General features: G+C 36.7%; 1 protein-coding gene across 6 annotated transcripts in view; it reads left to right on the plus strand.

The window, feature by feature from the left end:
- LOC145660494 (single insulin-like growth factor-binding domain protein-2) overlaps positions 1 to 27,988 on the plus strand; it is a 1,012,667-nt gene that overhangs the window by 333,328 nt on the left and 651,351 nt on the right. For 5 of the 6 annotated variants that reach the window (XM_081725610.1, XM_081725613.1, XM_081725615.1 and 2 more), the window contains exon 2: positions 24,093 to 24,160. The exons of the other annotated variant lie outside the window; for it this stretch is intronic. In XM_081725610.1, coding sequence (XP_081581736.1) covers positions 24,093 to 24,154 — 62 coding nt within the window. In that variant the 3' untranslated portion in view covers positions 24,155 to 24,160. The remainder of the gene's footprint in view (positions 1 to 24,092; positions 24,161 to 27,988) is intronic. 6 annotated transcript variants of the gene reach the window in all.

Genomic DNA, 27,988 nt, shown 5'->3' on the forward strand with positions numbered 1-27,988 from the left:
CATTGTATCAGTTTTTTTCTGGACGAAGTCGGTATTCTGCTGGTGGAGTATCTACATTGAACTATAATATCGCCAGTATTATGCTAACTTGTTGGGACAGTTGTACGAAGCAAATAAGAAATTGTCCAAAGGAATTCACATTTTGCACTACTACCGACCTCACACATCCCACGTTGTAGTTACAAAGTTGAATAGCAAGGGGTTCTAATTGATCCACCATTTCCCCTATTCTGCTGATATAGTTTTCTCTGTATACAATTTGTTTCCAAACTTGAAAAAAAAAACCTCAAAAACATCATTTTGAGGCTATACCTGGTGTCTAACTTACTACGGCTACCTGGTTTCAAGCGTAACCAAAGAAATTTTATTTGCATCGATGTAGCCAATGCATCAGTCTTAGGGGGAAATATGTTGAATAAGTGGATGATTTCATTCCTATAATTCTACTCTTTGTTGACAAAGACAGGAACGTTTCAGGATTCTAAACTACAGATATTTACGACAAATTGACCATTCCATATTTGAAGTGTTAAACCAAGCAACCATTCCTCCGAAACGTCTTGAATTCGTGCTAATCACGGTTTCATCGGATAATATTTAAAAGAAGTCTTTCGTAATTTCCTTGTAAGTACTAAGTGTAACTGTACAGTATGATAGAGACTATTTCTGCACGATCTTCATTCTTGCCCAGTCAATCATTTAAGGCTGCATCACAATAAATAATTTAAAGACTACTTGTTGGACGGAAAATATTCGGGAATACAGGACTATTTCATTAAATAGTATGCAATTTTCGAAAATATACATGTGTATGAAAAGTGAGTTGAGTTGATTTTGAGTTTAACGTCCCATTCAGCAGCGAGGCTATATGAGACGGGACCTACTGATAAAAGTGAAATCCGAACCACCTGAATGTATAAAAAGTAAATTCACTGGCTCACTCGCTGATTCGTCACTCATTCACAATATGAGTGACACAGAGATTTAGGTAAATCGAAGCTATGGGTCGTAAACTGATGACTTCCAAAAGACACTGGTGTAAGAGTTAAGTATTATTGAATGGCTGAACCTGTATCTTCGGAAATCTACAGTGGCTATCTACAGTGGTCATTTAGATTGAAGAGGCAACATATCTGGGAGATGGAAATGAAATATGTTATTCTCGTGAATATGGTTATGTTCCCTTGATGTAGTTCCCAACTGCCTGGAGAACACTTTTCTAGAAATCTAGCAGGTGTTGAACAACATGGTGTAGGCCCCGTTTTATAAGTTTGTGAGAGGGTTTCGAGAGAGTGTCCTAAGGCATGAACAATACTGGGAATATCGCCAAAACGTTGTCCCGGAAGTGGTTCTTTTATTTTGGGAACAAATCAAAATCGAAGGGATTTAAATCCTTGGAATATGGTTGGTTCTTCAGTGACTCCTAATCCCATCGTCGTAAGAGAGTCTGTGTCGCATGGGACATATCTGACGTTGTCGTGAAGCAGAATTGGTCCAGGCTTCAGAATATGTCATTGGCGTAGCAATTCTGACCACAAATGATGACTTATGTACAAGGCATAGTACACAACATTCACGGTAACCCCTGATAGCACTTAATGTAAGAAGATAGTGACTTCGTGGTCATAGGACATTACCATCATGACTTTAACATTTACCGGCTCTTTTTTGACCTTTTTCGATAGTGGGAACGCCGGGTAACGCCATTCACTAGACTGCGTTTCAACTCTATTTCATACTTTCGTTAATCGCAATAATATGATGCAGAAAATCAACACCGTTTCTACGTGTAACAATCAAGATGTAAACTTGCTTGCACATTCCCATTGGTGCCACTTTTGTATCTCCGTCAGATCATGGGGTATACCCATCTGGCTACAATATTACACATGTCGAGATCGTGTGTTAGCATGTGAGGCACCGACGCAGATGAAATAGACAGTTCATTAGCCAGTTCACTACACATCAATCCCCGATCATATTTCGAGCAACGTTCGCAGCATTTCCACATGATGGTGATTCGTAACTGTTCGAATACAGCCCCACTATGTTCCTGGTCTGAGGATAGGCGCCCAGCTTTGAATGTCAGAGCCCATCTAGCAATCGTACGATAAGGCAGCGTACTAACATTACATGTCTCACGTAATCCTTTGTGATTCTGACGTGCATTTCGACTGCATACCACCTGAAACTTAATGAAAAAATGTTGTTCTCCACGGAAAAAAGTGCTTGCTCAAATTCAATGTAATTTATACTTCCTCACCAAAGGAATAAGATTTCCTGAGCACGAGTTTAATTAAAAATTGTTACATGATCATGATGAGACGTTTACTTGCGAAATCGTGGCGCCGCTGTTGCTGTTGATCATTTTAATAATTCGTATGTTATTTAGCAAAATGTTAGCGACATACGTATTTCATCACAAAAGTGTTCCCGTCAGTTTATTAAAACCTTTATTGCAGAATTACTTTGTGCGTTAAAACAATATTTTAATTCCGAGAATGCAGGAAAGGCTGCAAAACTCCATTTAATGAGAGAACTTCATTACACGTAAAATTTCCTTCCATATTCAATCACAACGTTTATATTCATGTTGAGAAGTGGAAGAGGTAGAAAATGTATTAAAAAAAAAAAACTACCCGAGGCCCAAGGGCAACCGTAACAAGCAAGATCTTGAATATATGTACATTCTCTGGAAACGTCAGAAAATATTCCTGGGATTTCATGAAAGCAGTCGACCGTGCAAACATTTTTCCAGAATATTAACCGTTGTCTTCCCAGTCTCAAGAGGAAGTTCATTTTGTTCCTTTTCTTTTGCTAGTGGAAACACAAAAACACGCATAATATTCGAACGGTAGGAGAAGGAGGGAATTATCAAATACCCTATTCTCTTTTCTCGGTGCAAGAGCAGATTACATGAATAACAGAGCAAATCAGAGGCCACGTAATCAGAAGGTAAAAAGGCTTTGTTCATATATATATATATATATATATATATATATATATATATATAAGAGAATAGTACTGATACCAATCAGACATTGTACTATTACAAGCACGATTACCTGGCAGTGAATTAATATAATATTACAGAAAGAGGGCAATAAAACATAATGTAATACCATTCTTTTATTATAATAATCCCGAGGATAAGTCAAGAAATCTAGTATCTAAATGAAAATGTATTACAACACAAAAGTAATACAAAATGAAATGAAATTTATGTCTCATATGTATTCCCTTTAGGCTGAAGGAGACGGATAGTTACAAAAGTAAATGATTTTGTATTACAGTAGGGCGATGATAATCCGGGCTAATTAGGACCGAACATCGGGAAATCCGGATAATCGAAAAAGCAGGAAAAACTTTTAAAAAGGCTAATGTACGCAATACTTGTAGCTAAATAATATTATTATTACTGTACTGTAATACATACGTAACTTTACAAACAATACAACCCGTCTTCTTTAGCCTATACGTCATAATTGTGGGACGTAAAAGTAAAATATTTCATTTCAATTTGTTTTACAAAGAATACAAAGTATACAGTGGCATACAAGAAATAAACAAAAAGCAGTTATGCGTTATATAGGCCTATTTGAACATGTCCAACAGAGTCAACTGCTTCGCTGAGGACAATGGCTTCCACGCTGCCATATATGTCATCCGCTTCACTGTGAGTAGTTGAAGGTGGTTACATTCGGACTCTCTCTCTCTATCCAATTTTAAGCAGTCAACAAACATAAAAATGCCTCACTTGCAATACGCGATTTCACGATATTTCACACGCAAATATTTTTCTTAAATCTATCCAAATAATTAATAACCCAGATAATCGACGTCCGGATATTTGGTGCTCTACTGTAATTGGTGAAGAAAGAATGTTCAGGAGAGAGAATAATTCCGAGAAAACCTATGTATAGGATGTCCACTATAAACTCAAGTGATTGGCGATCAAATCAAGAAGCCTCTCATATCAGAGATGAGCGCTGTTGCGCTGAGTGGCCGTACTCATAAGTGATGCATTCGGTCCCGGGTTTGATTCCCGGTGGGGCCACTCGGTCGAAAAAGTGTAAAACGCTTTTTCAGGTCAGCCACCCTGAATGTGGTTTTCCTGGGTTTTCCTCACTCACACCAGGCAAATGCAGGGGCGGTACCTAACTTATAGGTCCCAGGCTACTTCCTTCCTTCCCTTTCCCCAGATTGTGTGCTCGTCGAGGGACGTCATCCCTCAAAAATGTGAAGGGCTAAATGGCCTTAGATGCCGAAAGCCCAGAAATCTAAATCCTAAATCCCCTCCTCATAAGTGATATGAAAATGTTATATTTGTGTTTTTTCCACTTCTTGAAGTTTAGTAGCAAAATCTAGGAAATGAAATTAACATCACTTTGGATATTTTAGGGAAAGCTGTAAAGGACGTGCAAAGGAAATAAATATTAGAAAGATATGAAAAGAAAGACGATTAGAACAAAGCGAAATGAATGTCAACTACATATAGAAAGTGGAAAGGAAGAAGTGGCAAACGCAAATAATTTTCTGTACTTACAGAATATAATTAAGGAAGTCTGAAATGTGAACTGGAAATAAAGCGACAAAATGGCGAAAAAAACTTAAAAACAAAATGTGGATCATTGGATAAAATTATAAATAAAGAGAAAAGTTGGTTAATTTCTATCGTTTCAGGAGTAAAATGTCAGATCAAAATTTGTTTTAGAAAATAACATTACACTCTTGAATGCGTAACAATCCACAAAGATAATTGGAAAATGAAATATCGACCAGAATTATTGTCAGAAAACCCGTGGTTCCAATTCGTAGCTGGGTGATTCTGGGTTTATAGATGACAACGTTAGCTTCCTTTTGTTGTGTTCTCAATTACAACCACAGTGTACAGTGAAGAATAAATATTGTTCCACGGTCTTTGGTCATTCTTCTCGACATGGTGCAATACTACAAACCAAACATGCTAGAACAGAAATATCTTTTATATAGGCAAAGTCTAATTTTCTATGAGAATTTCTGCTGCCAGTTGCTTTAGTATATAAGAATTTGAGACTATTTACTCTTCATTGTACACTGTGGTTGTAATTGAAAACACTACAAAAACAAGCTAACGTTGTCATCTATAAAGGAATTGACTGAATCTACTGGAATGAATTACTTTTAACACATTTCAGTTTGTAACTGGATAGAGTTCCGATCTTACGTTGTCTGCAATCTGTACCACTATGCTACAAAAACAAGCTAACGTTGTCATCTATAAAGGAATTGACTGAATCTACTGGAATGAATTACTTTTAACACATTTCAGTTTGTAACTGGATAGAGTTCCGATCTTACGTTGTCTGCAATCTGTACCACTATGCTACAAAAACAAGCTAACGTTGTCATCTATAAAGGAATTGACTGAATCTACTGGAATGAATTACTTTTAACACATTTCAGTTTGTAACTGGATAGAGTTCCGATCTTACGTTGTCTGCAATCTGTACCACTATGCTACTGCAATTAGCAGTTCAGACTGCGTGTATTATTGTACTCCAGATCTGGCTGTAATTGGCATAAAATCCGTCTCTTCAAAGTAAAGTTGGCCCACCTAGACAGTATTTAAATGCACAATTCTTTTACTATCAGAACGCCACGGAGAGAACCAACCACCAAATTATTACTCGAATTCAACCCACCCTTTATATATATATATATATATATATATATATATATATATATATATATATATATATATATATATATATATATATATATTGCAGTTACTTCTTCAAAGTAAAGGTCACTAATCTTCAAAATGTCAGTGACTTCATGAAAATATTTTGCACTGTAATCCTAGATTTGCTGTCATCTGTTGCCTGTCTCGGCACATTATCTGATGAGATGTACGGTTAAGAAGAAATGTAAAGTTAGTATAGTAGTTTTCTTGAAAAATAATGTCAATATTTCTGTGATCTGTGACATTTTTCTTTTACTATTGAAATATTTAAATGATATTTACGACATTCTTACAGAAAATATACAAGACGTATTTGAAGCGAAATGTATTATGAATACACTTGGTTGCCTGGTAGATGATCTGTCACATTATTGTTCCTTTGCACGTGTGGATCAATGCTGTTCACGAAGATCGAAATAGATTAAATAATTTGCTTTGATAAGAAACCAAAAGCACTTTGTAGTTAATTGAACATTTAATTTTTCATTTTTAAGTGTTTGAACACATTGTTCATATCATTTTTTTCAATTGAAAATTACAATGTAATTAAGAATTTGAAAAAGAAATTAAATCTTTCATTTTTTAACTTCCCACGATCTGCACTTTTAGGCTAAGGGAGATGATAATTAAAGCAAGTGAATAATGACGGAATGAACTGGATGGATCAAGAATTGGTGGAATAAGAAAGTGGGAGGTACGGGAGTACCTCGAGAAGAAACCATGGGCACGACGTTCTCTACCAGAAACTTACTTGGCCAGGGCCACACACCAGAGGTAAATGTTCTACCAGTGAGCCACCGTGCCTCCTGAGAATTTGAATTGTTGCGTTCATTAATATATAACGTCAAACACTGGAGTCCTCCTATCGTATAGAAATATGGTGAAAGATCTTCTACTTCTTCCTAGGAGCTGCTCTAAAAAAATCCTTTAAAAAACAAACACCAGTACAGTTATCACTTATCATAGCCAGAAGGAAAGCAAACTCACGTACATTGATTTAGAAATTAATACTTATTACTTCCCGAATCCACCAAGATCTCATGAAAGACAAAACTGTACTAAAAAAAACTTTTAATGCACATTTGGTCTTCTGGCGTCGTTGTCCTTACACGAAACTAAGGATGACTGTTGCTCTTAATGGTAAATGCCAACAACTATTGCAAGCTAGGAAGAAATATTTCTTAAAAGCCGAAGCAGTACAAATCTTAAACAAACAAATTTCCATTTGCCACTACTTTCCAAGAAGTCTTTCTCGTTGTATGTTTCTTGTATTTGGGCCAGCCCATAGAAAGTACAGTGGTAATACAAGCTTCAAGAGGAGGATGTTTATGTATGAGTGGACAGGAAACGAGCGAAGTGTAAGAGAAATTGCGAATCCTCTGAATGTAGGAAGGAAAGAAAGAAAGAAAAAAGAGAAGGAAAATGTCTTGAGAAACATGGCAAAAGCTGAAAGTCGTAGTTTTGAAAGTTCACTTTTAGAAACCGTTATTTAGTTTTTTTTTTCCTACCAATGTATTGGGGGAAAAGGAAACCCAATGCATTGAATTGCCTCCGGTGGTAGTGGATGGATCTGCTGAAAAAGGAACACAGGGAAGAGAGAAAGGTATTCTTACAACTGGTGCAACGTGTCTCATCAGAATTTGTAATTTTATTGCTTCTCCTTCAGCTGTGGTTCTTTCTCTCTTTCTCCTGCTCTCTCTCTAAAGGATTTTCTTTAAGGTAAAAATATCGTTTTCTCTCTGCTTGTGTCCTTCTAGGTCTTTGTTACTTCTATAACAAACGAAGGAACTAGGGCAAGAACCAAAGACCTAAACAAAAGATTGAAATTGATTTTTTTTTTTTTTTTTTTTTTTGTAATTCTGATTGCCAACTAAATCTTCCACGAAAACAAATAGAACTTCACTTGTAATTCAGGAGAACAAAACAAATATAACTGCTAGTTTGATACTTTGTATTACGAGATTGCTTATATACCTAGAAAGATCGTAACGCCATGATCACTGGTTTAAGTATAGCTATATGGAGATACTTCAGTACCAAAGAATCACAAAAGTCTTGGTCTGGTAATCATTAGGCACTAAAACATCGAAAAGAAAAACTGAAGAATTATTTCTGTTATGTAATTGCTGTATTTATATGAATCTAATGCACAATTTTTTTCTTGTCCAGACCTAGTATCTAACATTGTGGTGCTCATTAGAGTCGGGCATAACTTGAATCCGTAGTTCACCGGTAAATTCATTCAAATTTATTTTCCTTACGTTTAGGGTTCCAAACTCTGAAAAATAAAATTACCGGCACTGCTCATAACTCAAAATAAACGAAGAATAATCATATTTTAAATCTTGAAATGTATATTGGGATGATTCATTAACTTGTACTGTTTGGAACGATTTGTTTTGAGAGTGCAACTGATCAGAAAATGGATCACTGATATATTTTCCCGTATTGTTCACAATCTGTTCCCAATGTTCAAGTAGATGTTGGATGCCTTTACGAAAAAGTAAACTCAGGGGCTTGGATGGATAGAAGTCACCAATGAAATACATCAGCTGTTCATCGTCTTCGAAGGATGTGCGACGAAGTGTATTTGACAAGTAACGGAAAATATGTAGTCTGTAGGGGAAAATATCTGAGAAATACATCGAATGAGGAAGAACCTCCCATTGAAACAGTTGAATGGCAACGGTTGGCATGTGTCCCAATTGTAGTCTACCGTTGTCCGCATACATGATGATTTCATGTCGTTTATTCGGTCTTTACCCTTGGATTTCTGCATGGACACATTAGAGTTGATGACAATATACAGAAACAGTACTATTAGAGGATAGGATTTCTTTGTGGATAATTCCTTCCATGTCACACCAGACACACAACAATGTCTGTTTGGGACGGTGGTGTTGCCTTTCTGTTTGGGCTGACTCATTCCTTTCTCTGCTTAAAGTTCACGTACAGGCATGTTTTCCTATCTCCGGTAACAATACGTGACAGAAAGAGATGATATTGGCGACAAGATTCAAAATGGTGGATAAGCAAAAGACCACATATGGCAACATAGATTCTTATCTGCACTGAGTGAATGAGATTCACAAATCCATTTTTTTAAAACTTTCCCATACGTTGATGGTGTCGCACAACAGTTGCCTTTCTACCATCTATCTCTGTGGCAAATTTCCGGGTGCTACGGTGTATCAAGTAATTTCCACTTGACGTGGATTACGGTTGATTAAGTGGTTAAAATGGTCCTCATCAACGTGGGATGGGTGACCAGCAAATGGGACATCACCCAGGTTAAAATTTCCATTTTAGAATCCGTTATATCATTTTCATAGCAATAGTGTCCTCTCTATACACTGCATAAATTCGTCTGGATAGCTCAGCTGCACTAAAACTTTTGTTGAACTCACACAGAACGTCAGAGAGAATGGCCGTTCTTTTCAACTTGACATTCCATATTTCAAACAAACCCTAAAAAACAAAAATCGATTAGTCCCAGCAAAGTCAGAATAAGTGCTACGCATAACTGATAACATAATTACAATTTGGTGTATTTCATAGCACTTATATTACCACTGTGGTCTGGCAGAAAAAATCCTAAAAATGAACAGTACGAATTAATGAATAATTCTAATAGTTGAGCTTGGCAGAACACCGGTCAGTTCGTATTCTATCTACTTATCTCATAATGCATTCATTGATGTTCATGAGGGCCGCGGTGGCTCAGTGGTAGAGCGTTCACCTCTGGTGCATGGGGTCCCGGGTTCAAACCCTGCTCCTGCCAAGTGAACTTTGTGGTGGTCAAACACCGTGTGTGTGGGTTTTCTCGGGGTTCTCCTGTTTCCTCCCACTTTCTTCATTCCACCATTTCATTCATTTCTCATCATCACTGTCTCCTTTAGCCTAACCGGCATGATCGTAGGCCGTAAAACTCAAAAATATTTCATTTCATTGATGTTCATTTGAAATATAATTTATTTAACAATGAGGTTGACGTAACAGTAGTCTACGTATAAATTCTCTGTTCTAATAGTTTGCATACATATTCATTATTGTATAAAATAGATAAACATCTTTTACCAGTAATGCACATTACATTCGCCAACAAACTTTTGTCTTTGGTTGCACATTAGCAGTGCCGGATTTGCGTATAAGCTAAACATGCTGTAGCTTAGGGTCCCGCTCTCTTTCGGACCCCAAAAATTTACAGAATAAAACTGACTGTACATGCCCAAAATACAAGAGAAACTGCGAGTAAAATAAAGCTTATATATCAACAGTATTTTGTGTTGTATAGCAGGTCATGCTGGCCCACCGGGACACTGGAAGATGTCCCGGTGCGCCCTCCGAAGCATCACAGTATAAATAAAGGTACAAATTTTAATAATAAATTTTTACAATTTTATTGGTAAAGAACCCGTGAAAGGTGCAGTGCGCCCCTTATATTAAGCGCCCTTGCGAAACCACATCAAAGATGAACGATTTTGTTTATTCTTCTGTGTATCACAGTTCTGTACAATAAATACATAGTTACTGTTGGTCAAGAACTCGTGAAAGGTACTGTGCGCCCTTTACATAAGGCGCCCTGCAAAACATCAGTGGTTTTAGTTGTTCTGTATACCACGTTTGTATAATAAACTCAAACTTTTTGTTAATAAACAATCTGTTAAGGGTACAAGGCACCCTTTACATAAGGCATCCTGCGAAATGTCACATTATAGATGAATGTTGTTTTTTTTTTTTTTAAATTCTTCTGTATACCAGTTTTGTATTATAAATTCATACGGCTGCTATTGTTAGAGAACAGGTAAAAAATATTATCAGTGACAAAAATATGTATAAAGTTATGTACCTTTAAAACAAAACATTGTGAGAAATCAAGAACGATTCGGACAGTCAAATGTATGATGCTTTCATGAAATACTACATTGACACTAAACTGTTTCTAATTTACAATTTTCACAGCATCGAGGCTTACACAATCTTAATATGCACCCACATATCTATGCACATCGATTTTCCCCGTGTATTTTAAAGCTGTGTTCAGATAATCTGTGCCTATTGTATTTCTAAAATATAACTTATTAATTTCCGTCAAATGTAGTCTTCCTATCACCATGGCATGGCGCGTCTTCAGGCTGAGGATAGAGGAGAAGGCGTCTAAATATAGAGGTTAGCTGCAAAAATACTGAATAAGCAGTCGCGGACAGACGACAAGGAGTGGTCCTCCAGCTTGGGATTTGGTGTGAGGCTAACAACCTCACCCTGTAAAGAGAGGCTTGTCCAGATACATTTGCAGAATCCTCGGATCAGGACTGATCTTGGCACGAACACAGTAGAAGTAAAATTGACATGAGATTTGGACATGGAACATAAAAAGTCTCTATAGGGCAGGCGCGTTAAAATCCGCAATGAGTGAGTTACAGAAATAGAGGATGGACCTAGTAGGACATCAAGAAGTTAGATGGGAAGGAAAGAGAGCAGTCAAGTTCGGAAATTTTACGTTCAAATTACCAGCTAGGAGCAAAGTTTTTTGCTCCAAACGAATAGTATCAGCAATTACATGGGTTGAATTTGTTAATGATAGATTTTCTTTAACTTCTCTTATGGTTCGGTGATGTGATAATATTAATTCAAATGCACATATCCCAACAGAAAATAAGGATGACGATATAAAAGACAGTTTTTACGAAGGAATACAAAGGGTATTTGACAAACTCCCGCAATAATATATGAAAATTCTATTAGGAGATTTCAATGCGAAGGCAGGACGAGAGAGTATATTCAAATCGATTATAGGGAATAAAAGTCTGCATAAGGAAAGTTATGACAATGGTGTTAGACTCGTGAACTTTGCAGTATCCGAAAACCTTATCGTGAAGATTAAAAAATTCCCACATCACGACATTCATGACTTCAACAGATGGAAAAACACATAGTCAAATAGATCACTTTATACAGTAGTAGACAGAAGAAAACAGTATAGCACAACTGGTGTTCAGTTATTCAGAGGAGCTGACTGCTATACTGATTACTACCCGGTAGCAGAAATAATAAGAGAGACTACCTTGAATAAAGGAAATATTCAATATCTGGAAACGGAGAGGAAATTAAAGAAATTAGAGGAGAGCCAGGTGAGAGGGGAATAGCAGATTGAAATATCGAATTGATTCTCGATTTTAGAAGCTTCGGAGTGCACTAATGTTCAGGATACTTGGGTTGAAATTAGAGATAACATTAAAATTTCCGCAAAAGAAAAATTGGGGTATGCAGAAATACGTAGGAACAAACCATGATTCGACCAGGAATGCACTAAAATAGCAGAGAAGAGAAAACAGGTGAAACAGCATTGGCTACGAAATCCAGACGAAATAACTACACAAACTTTCGTTGTCATCTGGCGGAAAACTTCCAAAACTTTTAGAACAAAGAAACGCAATTTTTTGAAAGCTAAAAATTAATGAACTTCAAGATAATAGTAAAAACAAAAGTATTCTAAATATCTATAAGAGCATCAATGAAAAAAATGAAATCTTTGAGTTTTACGTCCCACACTTACGCCGGCTAGGCTAAAGGAGACGGTGATGATGAGAAATGAATGAAATGGTGGAACGAAGAACGTGGGAGAAAACGGGAGAACCCCGAGGAATCCCACGCACACGATGTTTGATCACCACAAAGTTAACTTGGCTGGAGCGTGAGCATTAACGAATTCAAGAAAGGCTCAGCCTCGTGTTTATATGTTAAAGAAAGCTGAGGAAACAGTTATCACGTATACAGATAGCATCTTGAATAGATGGAAACATTTCTTTGACAATTTGCTTAACATGCAGGCAAAAACTAATGTTCGTGGAGAAAGTGAAATGCATATAGTGTAACTGTATGTTCCAGAACCTAACCAAACAGAAATAGAAATCGCTGTTAAAAAATTAAAGAAACACAAATCTAGGGATGTAGACGAAATTCTGGCTGACTTAGTTTTAGCTGGAGGGGGGAAAATTGTGGAACAAGATACACAAACTCATTCTCCTTATCTGGAATAAGAAGGAATTGCCGTAAGAATGGAAAGAATGAATCATTGTTCCAATTCACAAGAAAAGCAACAAAACTGATTGATTGTAATAATTATCGAGGCATTTCTCCTCTGTCAACATCCTATAAATCCTTTTAAACATTCTATTAGGAAGATTGACTCCATACGCAGATGAAATTATTGGAGATTATCAGTGCGGATTTAGGTGAAATCGATCAACTATCGACCAGTTACCATTTGACAAATACTCGGAAATAAGTAGAAATACAATACTCTGGTACCTCAACTATTTATTAATTTCAGAAAGGACTACGACTCGGTTAGGAGGGAAACATTCTACAACATTCTTACAGAGTTTGGAATATCGAAAAAGCTATTTAGATTAATTGTGTTTAAATGAATCCCAAAGTAATGCCGGGTAGGAAAATTCTTGTCCACAAGCTTCCACGTCGAGAATGGCCTCAAATAAGGAGATCCGTTGTCGCCATTATATCCAACTTTATCCTGGAGTACGCTATAGGGAAAATCAGAGATAGCGACAGGGCCTAGAGTTGAATGGTATTCACCAGGTTATAGCGTATGCTGATAATGTAAATATAATAGGGGATGCTAGAACAATAGAAGAAATGCCGAAATCTTAATTAAAGCTTGCAAGGATATGAGCTTAGAATTAAATGCAGAGAAAACTAAATACCGGTACATTAAAGTTTGTCGGGATCCTAATACTGCAAATTGTGGATACGTGTAAATACCAAATAATACTTTCTACAAAGTGGAAACTTTCAAATATCTAGGATCAATATTAACAGCAAAAACCATAATCATGAAAAAAAATTGAAGTCGACTGAAAGCAGGGATTTCGTGTTATCATTCAGTTAAAAATCTTTCGTCGTTGCGATTTCTATCGAGGAATTTTAAGCTTACAAGCAACGTACAGAACAAGGCACAATCAGATCCGACTCAAACTTCGCCCAGAGAACACATAATAAAAAAGAAGAAAATATGCTAATTGGAGCTGCCCCAATCCAGAAACACCGGAGATATGCTCCGTAACATAACGCACCACGCGACAATATGATATAAGGTAAGCGTCGAAAGACACCCATTTATGTCACAAACGGAAAAAACGAGGAGCACCGGGATGATATCAAGATATCTGATATGCTATAACACTGACTTGGCGGCCATCTTGAAAGCCACAGTCTTGGATATACGGTAAGGTATTGGAATGAAAAGCAGTGTGTATGACATATCAATATAAGGTAAAAAGCAAAACGAAAACTAAACCGCGAAAAACATATGTGTAATGATGTGGACGGGACGAAGTCATTGCCATGGTGTGGAAGACTCGACCAAAACAAACGTGTATGCGAAGGACAGAATAATAGGGCAAGACACCATGGCAATGGTACGCGACAAATAACTGCGACAGTGTCTGTGTATGGAAGTGCATCCGAATTGACACATTATGTCTTTCGAGGATATTGGAATTCCGTTTGGGACAGTGAAAACCACAGTTGCAACCCGCGATTCGAGCACTCGTTTGGATACTACATAAACTACAAAGGACTACTTCTTGTGGAATAGCAAGTCAGCATCTCGCTCCGGAGTGTAGGAGATATCGTCTTGGATTGGTCATCAAAAGCACGACCTACCTTGGATTAAAGCTCGTTTTGTAAGTTTCTTGTTCAATTTTCTTGCTGTTTCGTGTGAACAAAGGACACTTCGGCCTACGTTTGTTTAAACTACAGTATCTGAAACAAAGTGTGTACACGTGACAAAGCCCAGCCATATTCTAGCTTACATTTCTTTACAAATGTTTCTTTTCCTTTGCACGGTTTGCTACACTTTTTCGCAATGGTCTCAAACAGAGTCACAATATCAGCGAAAGGCAGCGTTCCGCATTAACTCGATGAGTTCCATGAGTTGTTGCAATCTCCCACGAGAGAGCTAGTTTACCACACAATTAGATTACTCGAATTGTGTCTACTGATTTTACTGATGCAGGCAGAACGAAGTGAACGTGACAGCAGGGGCCAGCTAGTGAGAAGTGATAGTATACGTAAGTCAAAACGCGCAATATTCTGTGTAGTGAATTTGTCCGCAGTATCGTTCATCTACAAACACCAGTGTAGAGCTGCAATGAATCCGCTCAATGTGGTGTTAGTGATGCAAAGTGTACTTCCAAAACAAGAGTATTTCCAATCGACAGAACTGATAGTGGCCGAAAGATAAGCAACTGAACACATGCTGGATAGTTTGAACAACCACGATGTAACAGAAGGGAATGTGGATGAGACTCTAGACATTGATGAGTACTAACCCGTCTGATCCAAACAGGTGAAGAGGATGCAGCAGATAGTGGTGAAGGCACGCTGTCTTGGAGTGATTCTTCGCCCAAACCACAGGTAACACCGTTCTCGTCCGCCAGTGAGCATAACCCTAGTGGAAACGAACGTAATAGGGAAAATTATGCGGTAGAGGAAGGACAAAGTTAGCATGTTACACCACTGGCTTGACGTAAAAGGCGTTAAAGGACTCGAAACATTCGCCTATCGAACATATCGCTCGATGAATACAGATTCCACAACTGTCCCTCGGCGAGAACACTTTAAATGGAAAGAACAACGCGACAATAGGCTGTTAAAAACAAAACACGAAATATATACATGTGCTGCAACAATTTGCAGCAGCGCGACGTGATAACCACATTGTGCATGATTGTGACCTGAAATTGTGGGCAAAGCAGCAGGCTCTGAAGAGTAGTCTCTGCATGTTCAATGCTAGTCACGCATGGCTTGTGGTACTCAAACAACAAAACAATATCGTGAGTCGTAAAATCACGTCATATGTCACTATGAAGTATGTACGCGACAAGGAGGATATTTATTTGGTTATTGCTGGGTGACGTGACGAGACGAAAAACATTATGAAGTGTTTTGAGAATGCAAATATATAGATTCCTGAATCTGGTGTTGCGAAAGAGTTGACAAGTGGCTGCACATTAGCCAGAAGAGGATCATCCCACATTCAGGGCTATGTCCAGTCTGTGCATGCAACGAAGCATACGAACTTTGTGGTTCTATTCCTGTCGAAAGCATCGGTGGTAGCGGATAAACTCTTGGTCATTCTTCAGGAACCCATAGCTCTAAGATATTCACACGACCCCTTCCCGTTTCAATACCTTGCGATATCTCCACGACAGCGGCTTTCAAGATGGCCGCCAAGTCAGTGTTATAGCATATCAGGTATTTCATATCATTCCGATGCTCCCCGTCCTTTCCGTTTTCGACATAAATGGGTGTCTTTCGACGCTTACCTTATATCATATTGTCGCGTGGTGCGTTATGTTGCGGAGCATATCTCCGGTGTTTCTGGATGGGGACAGCTCCAATTTGGCATTCTTTCTTTTTTTGCATTCTGTGTCCTCTGGACGAAGTTTGAATCGGATCTCATCCTGCCTTGTTCTGTACGTTGCTGTTAGAACAAACAGATAATCATGCTTGTTATGCTGTATGGTTGTCAAGCATGGTCGCTGACTCTGACAGAAAAATGTAGGCTGAAAGTATTTAAAAACAAGATCCTAAGACGAATATTCCTACCCCAAGAGAAACGGGAATGTATGAAACTTCATAACGAGGAAGTGCATAACTCATACCGTTTACCAAACATTGTTAGGGTCATCAAATGTAGGAGGTTCATGTAGGCATATCATGTAGCCAGAGTGGAAGAAAGTAGGAACGCTTTCAAAGTTTTAACTGGAAATCCAAATAGAAAAACGACTATTAGGAAGATCGAGGCACAGATGGGAGGACAATATTAAGACGGATCTCGCAGAGATAGGAATATAAAGTAGAAATTGGATCCAGTTGGCTAAGGACAGAAATCAATGGAGAACTTTTGTGAACACGGCATTGAACCTCTTGTGTCCATAGGTCATAGAGCTATATCAAGTTGTTGATATATTTAGCTTCATTTTGTTTGACAAAAGTTTTATTACATGAACTAAAAAGTGTAAATAGAATTTCGAAGTTTAGCTATTTACGTTACAAAACCAATTTTAGAGATTTTAATATAAAATGACACCCTTTAAGTGGACAAGTCTACTTAAAGGGCACCCATACAAACGTGAATACATACATATTTTATATATATATATATATATATATATATATATATATATATATATATATATATATATATATATATATATATATATATATATATATAAATATGTATGTATTCACGTTTGTATGGGTGCCCTTTAAGTAGACTTGTCCACCGCCCTCGTTCGTATCCCAGCACGGGCCTGTAGGCTTGTATGATATAAGTAATGGGGCATCTCCTGCTGACCTGTTTCTAAAATATCACATTTTGCTCATTTCTGATAGAGCGCGTATGTTCTTTATGGACTGGTTGCATGGCAATATGTAGGATGCAGCTGCACAGTCCAGTGCAGGCAATTCGTCACTGACAAAGGACAGCTGGACAAAGGGCCCCATTACCTTTAATAGCTTAGAGTCGCATTAAATCTAAATTATTCTCTGCACATTAGATACACGTGAATATTGTATATTTGATGGAGATATTGAAATGTGTATTTGAATTTGAGTGTTCTTTCTAAATTTTTTAAAGGATTGTCTTAACTTCTTGTGTTGCCAAGTTGTAAAACTTCGTTTAAGAGATCTCAAATCAAATGTTCGTAGGTTTCCGTAAGAAAATTTCCCTCGACTGAAAATTTTCTCTTTTCTTAAATTTTCTCTAGTTTGTTGAGTTTCTAATTACTATGACTGAAGTCATGTGAGATTATTTTAGCTATGTTAGTGGAAGTGCCAATTACATTTGTTTTATTCATTTCCTTGTTGCTTCTACTTTTCCTACTTTTTTCTTCACTCCTTGTACAAAAAATACATACAAATAGATCCAACCAACAATTGGTGCAAAATTATGCTTCTTTGAACACGCACTGGTTTGCATTTATATTGGTCACAGTCAGCACGAGAATTTCCCTGGATTTTCATGTTTTTATCAAAAAAAATCCCTTTCTCCCTGTGTGTTAAATTTCTCTCCGAAATTTCCCTAGATTAGGGAAATTTTACTCAAACTACGAACAGTCTCAAATCAGTTTTACAGTAATTTCCTCACTAGATAGCATATTATATTACATGTTGTCACATTATTTTCGAAGAAAACATGCTAAGGGATAGCGTTTATGATGTTCTTAAGCCAGTGCTCCGAGTTCCATTTAAACGCTGTTAGCAAATGAGAGGGCTTTGTTTAACCATAGTGTCGTCTATTACGTTCATATGTATCTCTGACTATTATTATACTAGTTAACAAAAAATATTTTTCGCCACGTACAGATATAAAACATGGTGGTCCCTACTAATTCGATCCGATTGATTAGTACTTCTCTATCTATAATATTATACAGTTTTCAGATATGTCTATCCTATATATCAAATAGTGTATACAGTCCTTCATTGAACTGTTATAATTGTATCAGGCATTTCGAAAAGGCCATATATCCACCAAAGTAAATTGCTGAAGAGAAAGAAAAAAAACTTTGGATTGCAAACTCGACGTGTACAATGGCATAGATGATATTGAGGCAATAGTATACGATATGTAACATAATGTCACCATACAATTCTTCTTTTCACAGGGAATGCGCGTTTCTTTGCGTACGTTTCGACTTTGCACTAAAATGAAAATGTTGTGGGGATGGACATATGGCCTTTTTTGCAATAATTGATTCAATTAGAATTTACTCTATGCCAGAAAGTCACTTACTATTGTGGCCTAACATTGATTGATACAATAATATACTCAAGATTTAATTACTGAACAATGGTGCATTGGTGATGATTGTTCTCTCCTATTAGATGTAGATCTTTCCCGGTTAAAAAGCAAAAAAGAGTCATTTAATTTTTAGGATTCTACATACCTTTCTAGTGCAAAGTTCTATAGGTAGAGTCTAAATAACGTATTTGGATACGGAATTTCAACCTTTCATCTTTATATTGGAAAAGGAATGTTTTATGAAAATCTTTACAATGTTCTGGTAAGTCTTTGCTCTAAGTCTTTAAATGTTCCCAGTGTGCAATAAGTACGAAGTTCCATGATGTGGCCTCGGAATAAAGGTTGTCTTAGCCCACAGCGGCCTCAGACGGGATCGGCTATACTTCATAGCTCATAGCACCTCCGGAGATCAAAGCAGCTGGATCGGAGAAGTACGTATCAAAGGATATCTCCGTCGTTCAAAGCAGCCTCAGGAGATGGTTACTCTGCAGCTTATGGCAGCCCCAGGAGTAGGTATTAAAGGAATTCTCTGTAGCCCATGGTAGCCTCGTGAGAAGGTTTTGGCTGGTCAGCACTGGTCTGATAACTTCTTGGTTCTCTCATTCTCTTTTATAGCCATCTTCTTGGAAGAAGAACCCATGTAGGGGTAGTCGGCCTTCGTGGTTCTTCGAGATCATTTCGCCTCTTCCTGGTGCTGCTCCTTTCGTCGTCTGCCACTATTTGTTAATAAGTTGTAGAAGCACGTGTTTGTAGTGAAAACATGTGGCTTGCAGTACGTATGGGTATGTGGATCCTTATAATAGCGACTTTCCATTCCCAATATGTTCTGATGGAACCTACCATCACCCGTAAGACAAAATGCCTGCTTACGTAATATAATCATGAACTAGATCATTCGACTCCACTCCATTATTAAATATGATACTTGTTTCGAAAATTCTTTTACTTGTTTATTTCTTTAAATTCATCTTCCCTTTTCAGCCGTGAGGCTATATGAGACGTAGGCCAACAGTTTAAAGTGGTATTCAAGCTACCATAATACCTTCAAATTTTAATGTTCTCCTACATAGAAATTTGAACACATTACGATGATATGAATACCACCTTAAACTGTAGATCTTCTTTACATATAGCCTTTGTGCTGAAAGGCACACAAACTGCTATAAACAAGCAAACAAACTAACGGAATGTCTTCTTACATGGATAGAGCAGTACGTACTGGGAAGTGTTCTTCTTGGAGTACAGGTCGAAAAATGAAGAGAGATTGAAATTCTCAATATTCTTAATATTTTTGTTCGAAATGCTGGTAGCGTTAGTAAAATAGATGTAACAATAATCTATATCGGTTTCGAGTGCAAGCCAGATTATTGATATGTCAAATACCCACTCACTTCTACATTTCAACTTATAGGAAATAGCACAAATATCATATTATCGTAGCCCATAACTTTAAATCCTGACGTGATAAACACTTTTTGATTTTACATTTTTTTTTTACAGTATAGTATACTATTTAATTCAGCGTACTGTACCAAATTCAGTGTTATTTTTCAATAATTCACAGTGTTTATCCATTAACTGAGATTTTTAAATTCAAATTGTCTTTTCTTTCTACTTTACAAGTATAACCATGATTCGATTAGTGAATAAACTACTGTATTTATATTATTATTATTATTATTATTATTATTATTATTATTATTATTATTATTATTATTATTATTATTATTTGTAATACTAAAATACTTTACTCAAATCTTTTTCTTTCCTTATCAAATATCCTTCTAATAGATAATTTAAGAGCGTCTCTTTCTGTGTGTGTGTGCATAAATTTAGTTTTATTACCTAAGTAGTTCATATTAGCTTTGGAATCCTAAATAACTCAAACTAGAAAACAGATAAGTGAACAAAGCAACGTTTATTTAAAAAAAATAACTGTGTAACAGTTTTGCCAGCTATTTGAACACACAGGCTTTATCAAACACTCAATTTGAAATTCACGACAGTGTGTCTGATGAAGCCAATACTTTTAGTTAGTTGGCAAAACTGTTACACAGTTATTTTTTTAAATCAATGTTGATTTCTTCAGTGATCTGTTTTAATACGTAAATATTTTCGTTTTAATATCTGTCTCCCTATATCGGTGATAAAGGTTAAATCCTTGTTTCTTTTTGGTCTTAAGAGACATGAAAAATTAGTGATATTGTATCATCTTTACAACATACTTTTTAATTAAAGTAGTATTTTGAACAGATTAAATGTAAAAAGAGCACAGATAATTGTTTTAAAAGATATGGAAATATCCTGTACTCCAGTGTGGCATTAACGTTGAACTCAACTTGGGGTAGAAACGGGAAATAAAACCGTAGAGAGGAAGGAGACCATGCATGGTTCATTTGCGAGTCTGAAGAACTTAGCAAGGGGATGGGATAGCGTGGAAGAGGTGGTTGTCCTATACAGAATAGTTTTCTCCAGCGCCCTATGATGGCTTCATTCAGAATGCAAAGGAGCGGTTACCCCCCTTGTCCGGTCACCAGATGGACTCGTAACCCATGCATTAGCATGAAGATAAAGCTTCCTTCCCCGATAATAGCATGTTTCCGCATAGCAGATAGTTAAACCCATCCGAGCAGAAGAAATACGACTACTCAACCCGTCACTTTTGCCCTCTCTCACTTGCTCTTATCCCGTTTACTTTCTGCCAGGACACACGCTTCAGTTGGCACCCTTGATTAATTAACTAAACTAATCGTAAGCCCTGAGGGACTCCTGTGCTTGATGTTGGTAGCCCTTGTGAAAAGCCGCGAAATTTGTATAGTGGAGCCCGGAGGAGGATTAAGTTCCTGTCCCTTGTGACGAGTGCTGCTATTTCGATGGAGAACGAAGGGTTTTCATAGAGCTGAGATGTTAGAGGTTTACTCATATAAAATACGTATATGTATGTAAAGTTATACACAAACACACTATGTAGCAAAACATAAACTTTCTCAATTTAATTAAGGATAAACTTACGTGTGAGTACTTTGCGTAGAATTTTCAAATTAGCGAAATACAAGTATATAGGATTATATTACATATCGTACTCTTAAGAGACTTACTTAGAGTGATTATATTATCTGATTTTAAAGTTCGGCGTTTTCATTATTGGCTTTTACAGCACAGATAGTATATGATTTGTGGGGTCGCGATGGCTTAGTGTCAAAGCTCTCACCTCTGAAGTGTGGGGCCCTCGTTCGATCACAGTACCTTGTAATTGAACCTTATGGTGTACAAATAGCATGTGCGTGGGTTTCCTAGGAGTTATCTTTCCTCTTACCAGCTTCATATCTCTATTTCGTTCATTATCATCATCATCGCGTCCTCCTTAGCTTTCGAGCCGGTCGTGGAATGTTAAACTACCTAGTGGAAAAGTATATAATTTGAAATTCACGACAGGTATGCATATGCAGATATTGCTGTGCACTATTCTTTAAAACTTCGGCTGTTGTGGATTTAAAAATTAAGTATACGGTAATCAGAGCTTTGGTGGCGTTATTCGGGAAAGGCATCTATCTACTAACAACATGGGTTTGATCCCTGGTGGGATGGAATATATTCTCTTTGTTCTATCGATATCAAACGTGACTCAAGGTCCCTCTCACCTTTTGTGAAATTAGTATCTGGGGAAACCTGGCGAACAAAGTATATCGAAGCGTGGTGCTACTTGCAGTACCTCATCCGTGTGCTCAGGACATGGAAGTAAAGCATTTCACATTCATTCCGTCTGTGAACATCAACCGCCCTAAATGAGGGTTATACATTTATTTATTTTAGTTTATGGTATTATATACTGCCTTAATACAATCATATTTCGAAATATTTTATGTTTTAATTTTTTACCGACAATATATGCTGTTCTACCCATAGATTTTAATCGCTTAACAGAAGAACCAAGTCGTTTATGCATTATATAATACGTTTTTAGTGATCTTTATTTATAAGCTGTCCAACAAACTATAGTTTACATAGATCTCAAGTCATTTCCCTACTTCTTCTGAAGCCAGAAATCTTTCAGTTGTTTCGACGAAGCTTTCCATTCTTCCCTATTCTGATCCGGACTTTTTATTTCCATGTGTTTTTTCTTCCTTATACCTCGTATTGTTTATTCCATATATTTCAATTGCATCTTTCTTCTAGATAATTTACTTCTGCCATACTCTCCATAGATAATAACATGATTACTCCATATTTCATAATGTGTCCAGTCACTATCTATTTTTGTTTCCGCAATATTCTTCAGTATATTCGTCTTTTCTTCTCCCATATCTAATAATAATCTTTCATTTAATGCCATATTCACTCATCTAATTTTCAACATCAATTCTATATCACCAACATTTTGAAGACTTCCATTATTCGTTTTTTCCTCTTCTCCTAGAGTCCACACCACACATCTATACATTGCTATACTCTAAACATATGAGTATGCTTTCATCAGCCTTTTCTTAAGTTCTATGACGTAATTCGCGTCTAACAGCTTTAGTTTTTCAGTTATATGACCTAAGAAATGTAAATTTTTGACAAGGATTTTCTCCTCGAGTGTGGTTTATTTTAGAATATGTGTTAAAATGGAAAATAAATATTGTACACTTTATCGAATAAAAAAGAAAATGTACCATATAACATTCTATTAACCGCCTGGTATGGTCAAACTGTCTAAAGTATTAGGTTAGCGATCGCAATACTTGTCTTGGGTTCGAATTCCATTCAGGGCACTGGTATTATGTACTGCTCTTTCACCATTCATTCCTCTTATCTCGTTTACTGCAAGGGGACAAGTATTGCACATAAATCTAGTAAGTGAATAAATGATAAGAATTTCAATAAGAAAAAAGGAACATAGAATGAGGTTGACAGAATGATATAACCCAGTACTTGGTCTTAAATGGTTTTATTATGTTTCATATTATGCAAGTTTATTGTTACTGCTGGCACAATTGAGGCTTACCATGCATCAGCATTTAATCGGCCATGTGCATGCATATTCTGAGAGCAAAAAATTTAGTCCGCTTACGTTCTCCTAAACTCCCTTAATTTTCCGCACTAACCTCAACTGTGATGTAGTCTGTTGTATTGGTAATAGACCTCAATAAGCAATGTAGAAGGTGGCTATCTTAGCCTGACAACCGCTCTCGTAGCGTGTCGCTTCCTTCAGATTCTTTCTATTTTAGTGTTTTGTGAACATATTGTCATATTTAAATGGACAAATCTAGGCACACAGTAACGCAATCCCTTATTATTGTGCTTATGTACTTTCACCATATGAGTCAGGTAAGGTGTATTGTGCATTATTAATAATTAATATTAATACGAGTTAGCCAGATGGAAGTACATTCTCATTTTGGCAATTCAGAATGTGATAACTCTAAATTTAATGAATAAATAAACAATATGTCATGCAGAAATTCGTGACAAACTATCATCATTACTTATGTACAATTGAGAATAAAGTAGCTTCTATTATGTTAATACAATGTTTATTATTTTCTTTTGTAGGTAAGTACCACTTGTTTAAAGCCCAATGGATAAATTTAAGAAGGTGGAAGCTTATCCAATAGTTGTTTGTGAGTACATGCAACATTTTACTCTAATTGTTTCATATTTGAAGGGTTAAAAACAAGATAGAGGCTTCTCCGGTTCTATTGCGTAGGTGAGAATGAAGTTGTCTAAATTTGTGATTAGTAGAAACCCACACTCTTGTAAAGTAACTAATAGATCCAGTGGCGGATTAACCTTCGTCGGCGCCCTAGGCACAAACTTAATGTGCGCCCTTCTCAAGAAAAATAGTTTTTGCAGTATTTTAAGGCTAATATAAAATTAGTGAACATACTGAAATAAGAAGCGAGGTATAAAAATCAATAATAAAAGTAATAGTCCTAGTACAAACAATTCATTTCATGTAGACCCTATGTGCTATACCTAAAATTATGTAATGTACTAAGAAATTAAATTCACGAGTCATAAATGAAGATGCTTCCGCCTCACTTTGATTCCTGCAAACTCGTATATAAGTTCTTCAAAGTTGATGTGTCCATCAGTCAAGATGTGTGCTTCGGTGTGGAGAATAGATAACTCGTTCAATCTTTTATTGCACATCGTTGAACAGAGATAAGTCTTCAGTCTTATTAGAGCCGAAAACGAATGTTCAGCTGAACACTTTGTTACAGCAGTACACAAAAATATTCTTAATGCAATCTCCATATTTGGAAACACAGACTGTAACTTTTCTTTCCGTATAAATGCTAATATTTCTGCTGGTGCGTCACAGATCCCTCTGGTTTTCAAAAGTCCCGCAAAATGTACATTTATTTGAAAATGTTGATTCGAGATCAGTTTCATATGTAGCCTGAAGGTTGGCTGCGCGCTCCGAAATGACACAAGAACTTTGCAGAAACTTACTTAAAAACATGAAGTTGCCAGACATTATTTTATAGTTTTCCTTTTTTCTAATTAATTCAACGTGCAATTTATCAAGAATAGGAAGAAACACCTCAACTTTAATTTTTTCTCTTCCTGTTAGAATAACCTCATTGTCTCTTACTTCATCGGCTTGAATGTTACGTTTTCTAAACCTTTTATAACTACACTCGTAATCCATATCAGTTTTCTCCATGGATTTTTGCTCGCAAGAGTTGAACATGTCAGGAAGAGAAGTTATAAACTTCACAAGTGATTCAACATGTACTATTGTTAAATCTATGTTGACACTGTAATTTCACTGTGATACTCTGGAATTTCTTTAGTATGTCATTCCAAAAAGTGATCATGAAAGCTGTTTCCAGCCTGTTTAGTTGATTCAAGAGGGATAAGGCCTCATTTCGAACTAGAGGTTTCTTAAAAGGATCATCGCTTACATGAGTAAGGATCTAAATTACATTATCCCAGTTTTCATGCCCCTCTCGTGCTGACCAACGTGTCTGTGATAAAGATTTTAGTGTTTTCCGTCATGGATACCTGAAACAAGAAAGTAAGTTCCAGCGTTTTGTTAACTGAAAAAAATTCAAATATTTTGAAGCATAGTGAAGAAAGCAAATGCATCCCTACAACTGCTTGCTGCACTACTTCCGACCAAATTCAAAGACTGAGCTGCGCAGGATACATAATACGCTTTAGAATTTATTTCTTTAATTCGAACCTGTAAACCTGTATATGCCCCCGACATATTGCTGGCATTGTCGTACGACTGACCTCTGCAATTAGTAAGGTCAATAGAATGTCTGGTCAAACTATCTATTACAGCTTCGGCTAGATTTTCAGACTTGTAACCTGGATTTGACAGAAAGGAAAGAAATCTTTTAACAAGTTTACCCTCTTCATTCACATATCTTAACACCGAAGATAACTGATCAGTATGCGAAATATCTGGAGATGAATCAGTTATTACGGAGAAATATTTGCTTTGTTTTATGTCATTAATAATTTCTTTTCTCACTCTATCAGCAAGTAGTTCAATAACTTCATCAGAAATTGTAGAAGACCCCCGGATTTACATACCATTCAATATGTTCCGCAAGAAATGGATCAAACTCGGCAATAAGCTCTAAAGACATCATGTATTGCCCGTTGTGCAGATAATTGAATTTCCTTCGTGACCACGTAAAATGGACTTGTCAACTTCTTTACGACAGAAAAAACTCTTCTTATGACACCGACCCAGTACGTACGTTCTGTCTGAATATGTGATTGAAAATGGTTCTCCAAGGTCCCAACAGATTTTTGCATTGTTGGTAGTTTTTGTGTTCAGAATTTTCGTGTGATGCTAGAATATTTGAAATGTTTTTCCAGTTTGAAATGCCGTGAGTTTCGATCTTTGTCTTGCCTTTGAACAACGTACATGATGCACAATAAACGGCACCAGTGCAACACGAATATACCAAATAATTCCCGCAAAATCGATTCGCCATTTACAAGTTAACAAAGAAAAAAAACTTTTTATTTAAGAATATTGTCATGTACCTTTGCAATTTAGTAATGTCGTTTTCAGTATTCTGATTAATTCCACGTCTTAGAAGAATGTCAATTGTAGACTATTTCAGACACCACTCGGCACGATCGTCACTAACGAAATTTGCACTCTCACTATCACAATCACTAACTCCTACGAACTGAGAATACACTACTTTAAGTGCACTTTCTTCCTACACTAAACCCACAATATTGTCAACATTTTTTGTTTAACAGAGTTAACACGATGTAACCGCTTCCACATCAGTTACTGAACTGCTTTCGGAAATCACTTGTTCCTTTCGCCTAAAAAAAATGTATCCACTGTACCAAGCTTTTTCTGTAAGGTTGCTTCTCTTTCACGCTTTTCGTTTGCAAGTTTACGATAAAAAGTGCCCCACTTATAAAAAATAATAAAAAAAAAACAAATCGCTCACGCACTAACAACCAACTGAATGCACCGGAAAGTACAGTAAGGCAAAAACTAGTCGCATCGAATTAGATATCTGCGTAATTATTTATTGCAAAGCACCAATACTCGTCTGCATATAACAGGAGTATCTCCGAGTAGATTAATAACATGGTTTAAAATCAACTACTTTTGAGACCCATGCGAAAGATGCACTCACTAACTCACTTAACAGCAGTCTCAAAAATGACCGACTGTGTTTTGTTTCGCTCTGTCTTTATATATATATATATATATATATATATATATATATATATATATATATATATATATATATATATATATATTTAAAAAAACTGACGTACAGGCGATGCGACTATGCGAGTTTCAAACAACCAGTCTTCTTTGTCGCCTGGCCATTAGTTTCACAAGGGTGGTGAGAAATCGACGGTTTATTTACAAAAACAAACCAGCAACATTGGGTAGGCAGCTTACATTATTGTCATTGCAAGCGATAAAATTCACAGCACGGGTTAAAGAACAAAGTGATTGATGCCTCAATTCGAATCTGAAGGAGGTAGAGCAGACGAAACATTTCTTGGTAACACATATGATATATACGATACAGAAAGGTTTCTTCCGTATGAAGCGAAAGTGTTGCAAACTATTGATTTGAAACACTGGTTTCAAAGGTCTAAATTGTTATTGCGTACGTAAGACATTTTTTTATATATTCTGGAGAAAAGATTTGCCGCCCCCAAGAGTTGCCGCCCCTAGGCACGTGCCTAGTGGGCCTATTTGGTAATCCGCCACTGAATAGATCGACTAAGCCTACGCGTATGACGTCACAAACTCTGTATATGTTCAGATAACAGAGTTGTATGTCCAGTCCGTCAAGAAATAGTGTAGTGATGAACGAGATCGTGTGAAAGTGTGCTATAAAGAATCCACAATTACCACTGATTTTCTTTATGAAGTTCAAGCTGGCGCGTAAAACATCAACAGTGTTGAACTAACGCACCATGCGCCGTTGATTTGT

This window comes from Thermobia domestica, chromosome 9 (assembly GCF_964235325.1).
Source record: "Thermobia domestica chromosome 9, izTheDome1.hap1.1, whole genome shotgun sequence".
Classification (NCBI taxonomy): domain Eukaryota; kingdom Metazoa; phylum Arthropoda; class Insecta; order Zygentoma; family Lepismatidae; genus Thermobia; species Thermobia domestica.